This window comes from Sprattus sprattus (assembly GCF_963457725.1).
Source record: "Sprattus sprattus genome assembly, chromosome: 11".
Taxonomy (NCBI): Eukaryota; Metazoa; Chordata; class Actinopteri; order Clupeiformes; family Clupeidae; genus Sprattus; species Sprattus sprattus.
This window is the reverse complement of record NC_137909.1, coordinates 25,558,161-25,570,660: the sequence shown is the minus strand read 5'-3', so window position 1 is coordinate 25,570,660 and position 12,500 is coordinate 25,558,161. Positions and strand designations below refer to the sequence as shown.

The following is a 12,500-nucleotide window of genomic DNA, read 5'->3' as shown; positions in this document are numbered from 1 at the left end:
ACACACACACACACACTCACACTCAAAAGGCCAAATGCACCCCCTCACCTGAACACCCACAGGAAGTCTGCATACCAGCTTGTCAGCCAGGCTACGGCCAAAAGACTGTTCCAGAACAGTTCTCATTACAGCAAATCTGGAGATAGCACCAGAGGTCACACAGCTTTCATTACTGATGCAGTAATTACAGTGAAGGTTTTACCTAATACGTTTCATACAGAAACAATCAAACTCAAGTTACTCAACGCAGATGCCGTCACAAATGCTACCACTTTCACACCACTGCCACTGTTGCCATTGACACACTCTCATTAGGATTGTGTCAATTACCATCCAATATGATTCATAGGGTCAAGGTTCAAGGTTAGCTTTATTGTTTCGCACAGGACCAAGTTGTCTTGGATAGAAGACAGGACTGCATCGCACACAGGCACATCATGTAGAACATTGTAGAACATTGTAGAGCGTTGTAGAACGTTGGCATGTTTTGCATGGCCAGCTCTGTGGGACTCCAGGGCTCTGGACCCGTGGTAACCAACCCGGAGCCCAGGGGTTCATGAGGTCAGGATGGACAGCCGTTAAAAAGCTTTCCACTTCAACACACCTCCACACCCCCGCGGATCAGAGTTGCTTAGCACACACACAGCCTCGAGGCCGGGAAACATTATACACAAAAGGAATGTTAATGAACATCCAGGGGTCATTGCACACACACACACACACACACGAACACAAACACACACACACACACAAACACACACGCACACAAATACACAAAATGTAGTGTGCCAGTAGCATTTAGGTGGTCAAACGGAAGTGTTCTATTGAGCCGCTCTCCTGCACAGCAGTCAAGAAACCCAAATAGGTAAACAGAGTCCGAATTTACATAACAAACCACTGGCCACTGATGACCTGAGGAGAGCTCCTGTGGTCCAAGCAAATGCAAAACACAGGATTAGGACAGACTCTTCCCTCAGGCAGTTTGGCCACTGCTTATTTAACCCAGAAATGACTTGACTGTGTCTATGAGTGACCTAAGAATACTGTGAACCAACCGAATACTTTGAAAGCTCAATAAAATGAAAGCTTAAAGGAGCAGTAAGGCGTTTTGTTCAAAATGAATTGCAGATGTTACCAAAACAAGTAGTAAATTGCTGCACAGTGGTGCTATCATAAAAATACTTTTTTTCAAGTGTTTACTCTAAAGTTACTTTAAGCTGGTTTGTTATGACACAATCATTTGACTGAATTTAAGTTTATATGTAGGCCTATATATACAGTATATTGCTAAGATATCGGCTGGCTTTAGTGAGCAAACTTGTCAGACCAATACCACATAAATATTCCACAGTGACAGGTAATTCAGTACAAGAGCGCCGGTACAGCTAGTTCCTGCACTAGGTGTGCTGTACAGAGAGAGGGTATCCTGTCATTCTATTCTGAGCCGTCGCACCTGTGACTTTCCCAGCATTCTTGCTTCACCTGAAGCACGTGTATGCAACTCTCCATATGAGATATGGGTATAGGAATGCCTTACTAGTGTATGCAACTCTCCATATGAGATAAGGGTATGGTAATGCCTTAGTAGATCACCCTATCAAAACATAAAGCCTGTGAAAGGTGGTAGGACAGAAATACACAAGGGTGATTCTTAAATGGTGAGAAATATATTGCCAATCATGAAACGAAAGAGAAGTTTTATAAAGTAAACCTAAATCATGTCTCAAGTCCAGTATGTTTCAAATGTCACGGATGATGACAATGAACACAATTCATGAATCATGGCTTTTGTGACATGTAAAAAAAATGCTCATACACTGAATTGTAAGCTGTTGGTTAAGCTGTGTTCGCTATACCATAAGAAAGCTGACTGTGCAAGGAAATCAGGACCCCTTGAACAGATGCTCTCCGAACAGAATCATCAGCTCTTTTTCTGGACCAATTGGCTGAAGCACTGTTATCACTGCAGGATAAGAGGAAGATGTACAGTACAAAAAGGCCATGCTTCACTTGAGCTTTCACCATCGGCAACATGACTCCTCTGATTCTGGTGTTCGCTCTCTTCGCAAGTGGTAAGGCCTGAGGGCATCTTTTAACATCTTAAACTTAATGAATGAAACACATCACAGAACAGCTACCTCAACACATATCAATATACCCAATGTAAGTCACAAACATCACATCACTGTTCAACAACATGGCAGAGCAACAAACTAGAAAAGTGCAAATCTGAACAACCGGAATGCAATCAAGATAAAAACAGGACTTTATAAAACATGGCGTGCATAATATCTGGGAACAGGTCATGTCCAAGAGCTCATTATGATAGGCAGGGGCGTACCTATAGGGGGTGCAGCAGGTGCGGTCATACCTGGGCCTGTGGGTGTAGGGGGCCCGTAGCCGTGGCCCATAGACATATTTATGTCAATCTAAATAGTCTGAATAGCCAAGACGCATTGCCAAAAATACTGATGTATACCCATATTCAGCAAAAGAATTACACTAACAAGTGTTATTGGCGGAATATCTGCGCGGGGGGGTGGGGGGGGGGTGGCGGTGGCGGTTAGTGATCTACCCTGATAATTATACAGTTTTAAGTCTTATAGGCAGAATATGTGTGCAAGGGGAGGGGGTGTGGCAGCGGCGGCGGTTACAAACATGAAAAAAAGGGTATGGGACTGTAAAATGTTTGGGAACCACTGCCTTACGCCACTGACTAGGGCCTGTCATAATAGCCTGCACCTGGGCCCGTCGTTACTACATTACGCCACTGATGATAGAGCCTATATAGTACATAACTTTGAGTTTGTCAGAGAGACCAGTCCATTATAAACAATGTCAGTATCACACCAGTGAGTTGCATTGAAAGGAAGACTGTACCATTACCACACAGAAGGATAGGAACAAAGCCTGTGGATGATGTGTGTGCCCTGTTGACCTCTGACCTCTCTGCAGCCTATGGCTGCGGCCAGCCGGCCATTGAGCCTCACACGACCCGCGTGGTCAACGGCGTGGACGCTCGACCCAACAGCTGGCCCTGGCAGGTAAGAGCTCAAGCGACAGGCTTGTCTCTCTCTCTCTCTCTCTCCTCTTTAGGATTCTCTCAAGAATTAACTTACAAACGCAGACATTAGCGAGGGGTATACAGTTAACCTAATTCTCCTAAATTCCTTCCTACGTTCTCTTTCAAAAGTTCTTAATCTAATTTGTAAGTATTCGTAAATGTTCTTTGGTGACAGTGCATGTGTCAGTGTGAAGTATGGTGTTCCAATAGCTCAGCTGACAGAGCAGAGGGCTAGCAGAGGGCTAGCAACACTATAGCTCAGCTGATAGTGCAGAGGGCTAGCAACACATACTGATTTTACACCCAGAGAGAACTCAAACTCATGAACTGTAAGTCGCTTTGGATGAAAGCATTCCATAAATGTAAAAGTAAAGGTTCATACTGCAGTGCTGCAAATATGACCAATTGCCACTAATACCACACATTTAAATAGTATAATATGGAGCAGTGTGATTAAGAGGCAGGTGATATAGTGTCATATAGGGCTGACTGTTCTGACGCTGTGCTGTGTAATGACTGAGTCCCTGTCGGTGTCCAGATATCTCTGCAGTTTGAGCGTAACGGCTTCAGACACACCTGTGGAGGATCCCTCGTCGCCTCCAACTGGGTGATGACTGCTGCTCATTGCATCGAGTAGGTTGGAGTAGGCTGGTATACACATACGCACAGGCACACACACATACACACACACACACACACACACACACACATACGCACAGGCACACACACACACACATAACATTTATATTACATTTATTTGTTTGGCAGTCGCATATAACTAAAGCAACAAAGAAGTGAGGAACAACAATCAAGTTTCAGTAAATTAGGGACCTTGAAGTAAGCAGTATGCATAAAGTCATTTCTACATTTATATGTTAGTCATTTGACAAAGATATGACAAAGCGCAAGGAGACCAGGTGAAGAAGTGCACAGTAAGCGTGAGCTAGGCATGTTAAGGTGTACAGGGTGCACACACCGCATAGGCACACCCAAACACACACAGACACAAACACACACACACAGGCTCACACACAAACACACACACACACACACACACACACACACACACACACATTTATACATATTGTATACAGTACATCCCATGTCTGAGAGTGATCCCTTCTCTCCCTGCAGTGAGAGTCTGACGTACCAAGTGGTGGTTGGCAAGCACAACCTGCAGCAGGCCGAGGACAGCGCTAAGGCCTTCCAGGTCGTCAAGATCATCGTGCACAGGCACTACAACCCCGTGCTCATCTCCACCGGGTAACCCTGGCAACGCCTACACTCACTGCACACACCATATAGGCCACACACACTTACTGAAACACCAACTTCTATGCTTCTACCAGCACCCTCCAAAGACACACGCACAATAAAAAACAGAAACAATTTGCTCTAGACAGGATACATTATGCCCATATGAGTGCTTCGAATTTCAGCAATAAACACTGCGATGCACTAATAGACTGCCACTCTGTGGTAGTAATATACTCCGGCGATTCTGTATTCATGACACTAATGTCTGTATTCCGCCTGTAATGGACAGCAATGACACTAATGTCTGTATTTCCTGTGATGGACCGTAATGACACTAATGTCTGTATCCTCCCCCTGTCATGGGACAGCAATGATATTGCCATGATCAAGCTGTTCGGGCACGTGCAGATGAGTGATGAGGTGCAGCTGGCCTGTCTCCCTCCTCCTGGTACCCTCCTGCCCCACAACTACCCCTGCTACATCACCGGCTGGGGCAGACTCTCCAGTAAGACGGCCTCTCTGTCTTCCTGCCGCTTCACTTGTCCAGAGCTCAAACAGAGCCTGGCAATCAGACAGGAGAGAATACTGCTTTTGATTCCAAAGCGAGGAGTTTGATTCCTAAGGAGCCAATAAATGTCTAATCTAAATATGTATCTACATATAACTCATATTTAAAAAGCCAGATTCAACTATGAAATGATTTCCTTAGCTGTAAAATTTGATGATGATTTATGATAAGATGGAAATAGATATATAGTAACATAGCACGTGCTCTCTCTGTTTTAACCGGTCTCACTTCTTCCTTCTTTCTCTTTCTCTTTCTCCCTCTCTCTCTCTCTTTCTCCCTCTCTGTCTTTCTCCCTCCCTCTCTCTGTCTGTCTTTCTCTCTCTCTCTCTCTCTCTCTCTCTCTCTCTCTCTCTCTCTCTGTCTCTCTCCCCCCCCCCCTCTCTCTGGTTGTATCGTGCAGCTGGAGGTCCCATCTCTGACACCCTGCAGCAGGCCCTGATGCCCGTGGTGGAGTACGACGTGTGCAAGCAGAACGACTGGTGGGGTGTGTCCATCAGAAGGTCCATGGTCTGTGCCGGGGGAGACGGTGTTGTAGGAGGCTGCAATGTAAGACACAGCAAGAGCGAGCGTACACAGGACATGACACACACACACACACACAGACACAGACACAGAGACACACACACACACCAGCACACACATCACTACAGTTTTAAACAGTCCTAGGTGGTACACACCTTTCAAACACTGATTAAAGTAAATCAAAATGACTACAAACTGTCACTCCAGATAGCATAATGGATGCTTATAAGTGGTTATTCGAGACAGCCCCCTGACTAAACTGAACTATTATTAGTGAGAGATGTTTAATTACAACATGGCACTGAGTCTCACCAGATGTCATAATGTTTCAGGGAGACTCTGGCGGACCTCTGAACTGCAAGAACGCTGACGGCGTTTGGGAGGTGCATGGCATCGCCAGCTTCGTCTCTGGCAGAGGCTGCAACTACGTTAAGAAGCCCACCGTGTTCACCCGTGTCTCTGACTTCAATGAATGGGTTGACGAGGTACTGTTGATTAACTCTGATTAAAATGTATTTAGTCTATTTATATTTACAATATATTTTAACAATACGTTATTTAAGTCAGTGGTAATCTAGTTGGGCAATTTCTATGTTTTTGAATACAGCGGTTCAATTTATGTTCTAAATTCACATTTTTCAGGGATATACGTTGGTTTATATTTGATATGTTTTCTCTTGCAGACCATGATGAACAACTAAGCTGTCTCAATTGTGTCTCTAATTCAATAAAAGCTCTTGACTTTACCAAATAAATTGCCCGCTTGCATTCTTCTGATATTGTTACTGTCACAACAAGCCAACAACTAAAATCAGGATAGAAATGCCCTCTGCTTGTCTATGATGTTGTTCAACAGCGCACTCCTGTGGATGATTAGGGGAACTGTCTGATGTGGGTGAAATATTCTGAGGGCAAAGTGAGTTGTAGAAATAAAGAAAATAAGAAAGAAAATAATGTTAATAAGACCATTTTCCAGTCCCAGTATCACACAAACTCAATACATTTTAGGCATTCTTCAAAGACGCAAAAATGTAATCCTAAAACCTAAAAACACATTTATAACTGAAACAACAGCTGTAGATTGGCATTTTGCTAATCTATACAAGCCACAATCTCTAAACTCTAGAAGGTCTTTTGTAGATTAATAGAGCTATGTTCATTTTTAAATAAAGAAGTGATAACCTTAACAAGAAAGATCACTTTTCCCACAGCAATCCAAGATTGCCACAAGGCGGCGCTGGTGAAATAATGAAGGTCCGATTGTATAACAAGTTGTTGTTGTCTGTGTCAAGAAATGCTCAAATAAATAATAAACCTTAAAATATTATTACAGCGGTGTTTAATTTGTTTTGAACGGTTCGAGTAGACGAACGACATTTTTTGATGAAAACATAGAGGGGAAAAAGACGACACACATGAATCGCGTCACATCATTGGCAACGGGAGGGGAATGACAACGCCATAATAAAGATTTTTTTTTATCAATGAAGCCAGTGTTGGTTATTAACTTGTCCTGTGTGGGTGTCCTATCGAGTCAGAAAATATTGATTCTGTAACACAGGATGTTTTGCTGTGCCACTTAAACCCATTCAGATTGGCGGAGCACAAGCCAAAGCATGCCAGCGATGTTCGCTACCAAGGTGGGTAGGAATGGGTGCATGCGGGATGGCCAATCCAGGAGATTAACCGCTCGACATGGCTATTAAAAGCTCGTTAGAGGGCAGGTGATTTCCAATGGAAAACAACAACACGGGCGCATGAGCGAATTTCATAATAGTCCCCTCTGTACGGGAGCTACCCCCACCCACCTCTGTCCAACGGGCGTTTGGAGGTTAGGTTGGTTAGGTTTACATTTGACAAGTTCATAATTTGGTCTATCATTCTGAATCAGTCCTTAAAATCGGGACAGGATTTTTCAGATTCAGCTTTCCAAAACAACGAGAAGTTATGGTTATGTTTACTTCCGACACGTGGGGAGAGAGGGACACGGGGAGGGAGGGGTAGGATTAGCGCAGTGCTAATAGAGTTTGCATACAACATTGACAACATTGAAACGGGTAGGGGGGAAACGCAGACAGGGAGGTATTAGAAATAAACAGAGGGGCAAGCGATACCTAAACGGACAACCGCGTGCTTGTGTTTGTCAGTGTCAGCATCCCTTGTCGACTTCACATTTTTATCCGTCATGTCGCTGTCTGGGTCTCAGTCACCAGAGGATGCCTTGAACGGTAAGTGTCATGTCTGAAAGAATGTTTTTCAATTGTTTCTTAAGGTGATGGGACCTTAAACAGGGCGTTTCGCTGATATGGTCTTCAAGAATCGTTGTGTTGTTTTTAAGAAACGCACGTAGACTACAAGGTCGAAATGCTCTCTCCCAACAACAAAGGCAGGCTTAGAAGTGTTGTTATTATGCAATGTCATCTTCCATGCCCGTACACTGTCGCCTGTGGGACACTGTTTGATCGTAAGGAGCAAGACTGTTTACCATATTTTTATAAACAGTGAAATAAGCTACTAATGTTGATATCTATTTATTCCTCAATGTCAAGCCCCACATTCAGAGGCATGGCTGTTTAACGGTTATGTAACCTTTTCCACAATGTAAAATTTCACACAGGGCTATGACAAAGATTGGCATACATGCTTCCTTGTTCGTCACTGCTATTGTTTTGTGAGTGCCACCCTGTAAACCCATTAATGACATCTTTTTTTTAAGCCAATTAGATGTAAGAGATTTAGCCACACATATAGCTCAATCAATTGCTTAATTGCTTAAATCTTCATTCAGGTTGCTTATACATTTGTCAATGTGTGCTGCAGGCCTATAGTAGTTCAGGGGCAATTCAAGCACATCAAAGATAATAATGATCAAATCAGGAGTACAATACACACGATGAGACTCATTATCAACCATATATTCAGCCCCCCCCCCCCACCCGCCCCAACACACACACACACACACACAAACACACACACACACAAACACACACACACACACACACACACACACACACACACACACACACACACACACACACACACACATACAAGTAAATGATAGCTTCAAGCTAATAAATAGGGGCAGTTCTTGCAGCATACTGTAGCAAACTAGCTCCTTTATGAACATATTTTGACAACGTGTCCTTCCCATTGTACTGCTGATACTAAAATATTTTGCAAAAGAGGTTGTCGCCTATTTCCTTAATCAATGTATTACTCCACGTTATAAATACCCACATGATTTTACTAAGGGCCGTCTTAGGTATAACAACATGTCGCCATTGATCGTACTACCGTTGTTATGCATTTACAGAACCCTGCATTTATGCCATAGTCACAGAGTCCATGGTTATGCCACAGTCTCTCTCCAGCAGCAGTAAACTAGGGCAATGGCACAATCCCCTCTCCCCTCCCCCTAACCCTGTTTACTGTAACTCATATGTCCCTCCTCTTTTTCTCTCACTCTATGCGATTCAGCTCGAACGCAGTTGTTGTGTGCCTGGGAAAGAGCTGGGAGGGGGGGGGGGGGGGGGCGCTGATAGAGAGAGAGAGAGAGAATGATCGAGATCGAGAGAGAGTGATAGAGAGAGTGATGGAGGAGGAAGGGAGGGGAGGCGGGGTGAGTAGTTAATCTCTAACAGAAATAAAGCCTTACGTAAAGAGACATTCTGTTTGGGCTGGGTTGGGTTTGTTATTCAGCACAGGCTGCGCTGCGGGCATGGCTGTTTGTGTGCACATGCTGTTGTGTGTTTATAATAAACATGCTTATCAGGCGGGGGGGGGGGGGGGGCACACTACACCTGGACACGTACATACCTACTGCCCTCTCGTTGTCTGCGCTCTTAGGGTCATTAACGAGGAAAACGGATTCTGGTTATTTGTAATAATCATATGAATTTGAGTCAGATGTATTTTGTTTTATGTGTTGTCCCAAAGATGACCATTGTCTTAAGACACAGAAATGAAAAAAACCTTACTACCTAAGGAACATGTGGTTAGTGGCTAACCCCCCGCCATTCAGACACTTTAGACCAGTCAGAACAGAGATGATTTGTGATGCCAGTTTTTGCTGACTGTGTCATATTGATCGATGGGTGATGTTCAAATATCCTCTCTCTGATTGGCTGTGTGGGTTGTCTGTCAGGCTCGTGGGTGGAGCTGGAGAGTCTGGTAGCAGCTGCAGCACAGAGGGAAAGCCTGACAGGACCACAGGACGACACTACCTCTTCTTTCCTGCAGGGGGAGCTAGAGAGGATCCTGCTGGAGGCACAGCTGGAGAGTGAGAGGAGTAGTCACACTGACAGGTAAGCAGACGTGGTAGTGTGTGAGTGTGTTTGTGTGTTCTCGCCTTTAGACAAGATTAAATCAATTTCTATAGAAATAGAACTATATAAAATATAATTTCTATTCTTGTTCAACTCGTTCAACTCTTGTTCAAAAAGTAACTTCTTTACTAAAGAAAGGTATCATAGGGAAGAGATTTCTTCAGTTTAGAAGTATGCACTTATGCATAGAGTAGTATGCAGCATGCATAGAGTAGTATGCAGCATGCATAGAAAATTATTTAAACTGACCTTTCCATCTGCGCTGCTGGTGAGAAAATAATGGTGTAAAAATGACCACAGCAGTGACATGAGAGTGACTCAAGAGTGACCAGTAGAAAGGAATATCAGTGCGCACATGTCTAATGTGTAAAATCTCGGCGTGTTTGTGTGCATAGTCCTCCACAGGTGGTGACTCCGCGAACTTCTGGCTCCCCTCGCCCAGTTAGTGAGGGAGGAAGCAGCAGCACAGACTGCATCACCATACAGGTCAGGTCATCCATCTCTACTCTCTCTCTGTCTCCACTCTCTCTCCATCTTTACTCCCTCACCATCTCCACTCTCTCCATCTCCACTTTCTCCATCTCCACTCTCACTCAATCTCCACTCTCACTCAATCTCCACTCTCTCTCCATCTCCACTCTCTCCATCTCCACTCTCTCCATCTCCACTCTCTCTCCATCTCCACTCTCTCCATCTCCACTCTCTCCATCTCCACTCTCCCTCCATCTCCACTCTCTCTCTCTCCAACCCCACTCTATCCATCTCTACTCTCCCTCCATCTCCACTCTCTCTCCATCTCCACTCTCTCTCCATCTCCACTCTCTCTCTCTCCATCTCCACTCTCTCTCTCTCCATCTCCACTCTCTCTCTCTCCAACCCCACTCTATCCATCTCCACTCTCTCCATCTCCATCTCCACTTTCTCTCTCTCCACTCTCCCTCCATCTCCACTCTCTCCATCTCCACTCTCTCTCCATCTCCTCTCTCTCTCCATCTTTACTCCCTCTCCATCTCCACTCTCTCTCTCCATCTCCACTCTCCCTCCAACTCCACTCTCTCCATCTCCACTCCCTCCATCTCCATCTCCACCTCTGCGATGACTCACTCTGTGCTCTCTCTGTTCCTTCATCTGTAGACTCTTCTCTTCCCCGTATAAACCCTCCTGTAACTGTTTCCTCATTGTGTTCCCATCATGCTTCAGTCTGACGACAGCGAGAAGCGACGTGTGAGTGCCGAGTGGGTGTGGGACTGGTCCAGTCGACCCGAGAACATGCCGCCCAAGTAAGGTTCCCCTCTCTCCTCTCTCCCCTCTCCCCTCCCCTCTAGGCTTTCAGAAAAATCTGCTTTGAGCAAATATCCCATGCCCAGATGTCACTACTGTGTATAGTCTTTTCCTGTCTTTGCAGGGAAAATGCTTCAATTCAGTTTATATAATTACAACGTAAAGTGATATAAAGTGTCTCTCACTGCACTCGCCCACCTGGCGTGCTAGGTTGCTCGTAATAAGTTGTCCCCACATCTCCTTTTCCCTGTAAACTCTGTTTTTGCGACCAGACCAAACGGATACCTCCCTGTTCTATGATGCTGCGCCAGCATACTGATAAAATCTCTTGGCAATTTAATCTTTTTTTTCCCCCTCCCAGACTAGTAGATCAAATGCCCAATGCAATTGAGTTAATATCCAGTTCCAGCACCGCTCTTTCACAGTGAGCTAGCGAGATAAGAGAACGTAGAAATTAATACGGTCTACTTCATTCCGTGGTTGGCAAGCTAAAAAGGAAGTACGAGTACGTGACTTGGGATCTTCTTTGACGCGTAACTTGCCAGAGTTCGCTGGTGTGTGTGCGCACCCGCGGGCAGGGAACACTGGGTGTCTTGCACGATCTAGAAAAGTCTTCTCCTCAAAAAACTTGGCTTAAGCAGCCAGTGCAGAGAGGAGAGAGGGAGGAGGGAGGAGGAGAGAGGAGAGAGGGAGGAGGAAAGAGGAGAGAGGGAGAGAGGAGGAGGTGGAGAGAGGGAGGATGAGAGAGGAGAGAGGAGAGAGGGAGGAGGAGAGGAGAGAGGGAGGAGGAGAGAGGAGAGAGGGAGGAGGAGAGAGAAGAGAGGGAGAGAGGAAGAGGAGGTGGAGGAGGCCAGGGCTGAAACACATCTGACCTTTGAAGCTCTAGCTCTGGCTCGCCCTCATCTGAGGAGGGGTAAGAGGATCACTGCGTGAGCAGACGGAAATAACCTGCAGCGTGTGTGTGTGTGGTGACTCAGCTTCTCCTGACTCATTCACATTCATGCTTAAACACACAGCAGGCACGGCTGCCAATAAGAGCTTAGGGCGGACAGGTAAGAGTACAGCAGCAGGAACAGCAACAACAACAACTGCAAAGGATTATGGGAGTCCGAAGAACCCTATTTGACTCCCCTCTGTCCCAAGGCATAAAATAGCCGTCCTGATTGTTCTCAAACACCAGCGGACCAGCGGAAGTCTTGAGAAACAAAACGGGGTAAAAAAACAAACGGGGTAAAAAAACACCCTGTCTGATGTGCGCAACGCGTCTCCACTTCTGTGCTGTCTAAACCCGTCAAAATGCCCTGCCTGCCTGACAGTGAAGACTCGCTTGTGTTTTTTTTATTTTTTTGGTCCGTTTGAAATACATAAAAGAATTGTATTGAAAAAAAGAACACAGAGCGGCCGGCTCCAGCCGCCTTTCTCATGTGTGTGTGTGTGTGTGTGTGTGTGTCTGTCTGTGTCTGTGTCTGCTCACCTCTCCCTG

General features: G+C 45.2%; 2 protein-coding genes across 2 annotated transcripts in view; both read left to right on the top strand.

Moving 5' to 3' along the window:
* Positions 1–2,032: 2,032 nt before the first annotated feature.
* On the top strand, positions 2,033–5,920 carry LOC308372385 (chymotrypsin-like elastase family member 2A; the record flags this gene model as incomplete). The annotated part of the gene is made up of 7 exons (XM_080847539.1): positions 2,033–2,072; positions 2,956–3,044; positions 3,603–3,697; positions 4,199–4,327; positions 4,690–4,826; positions 5,290–5,435; positions 5,744–5,920. 7 exons carry the CDS (start codon positions 2,033–2,035, stop codon positions 5,918–5,920), a joined length of 813 nt encoding a protein of 270 aa, XP_080703665.1.
* Positions 5,921–7,237: 1,317 nt separating this feature from the next.
* Positions 7,238–12,500, top strand: part of LOC308372000 (BCL2/adenovirus E1B 19 kDa protein-interacting protein 3) — a 6,944-nt gene continuing 1,681 nt past the window's right edge. Inside the window, exons 1-4 of the mRNA XM_080847090.1 lie at positions 7,238–7,639; positions 9,556–9,715; positions 10,132–10,222; positions 10,937–11,016. Coding sequence (XP_080703216.1) covers positions 7,597–7,639; positions 9,556–9,715; positions 10,132–10,222; positions 10,937–11,016 — 374 coding nt within the window. The 5' untranslated portion in view covers positions 7,238–7,596. The remainder of the gene's footprint in view (positions 7,640–9,555; positions 9,716–10,131; positions 10,223–10,936; positions 11,017–12,500) is intronic.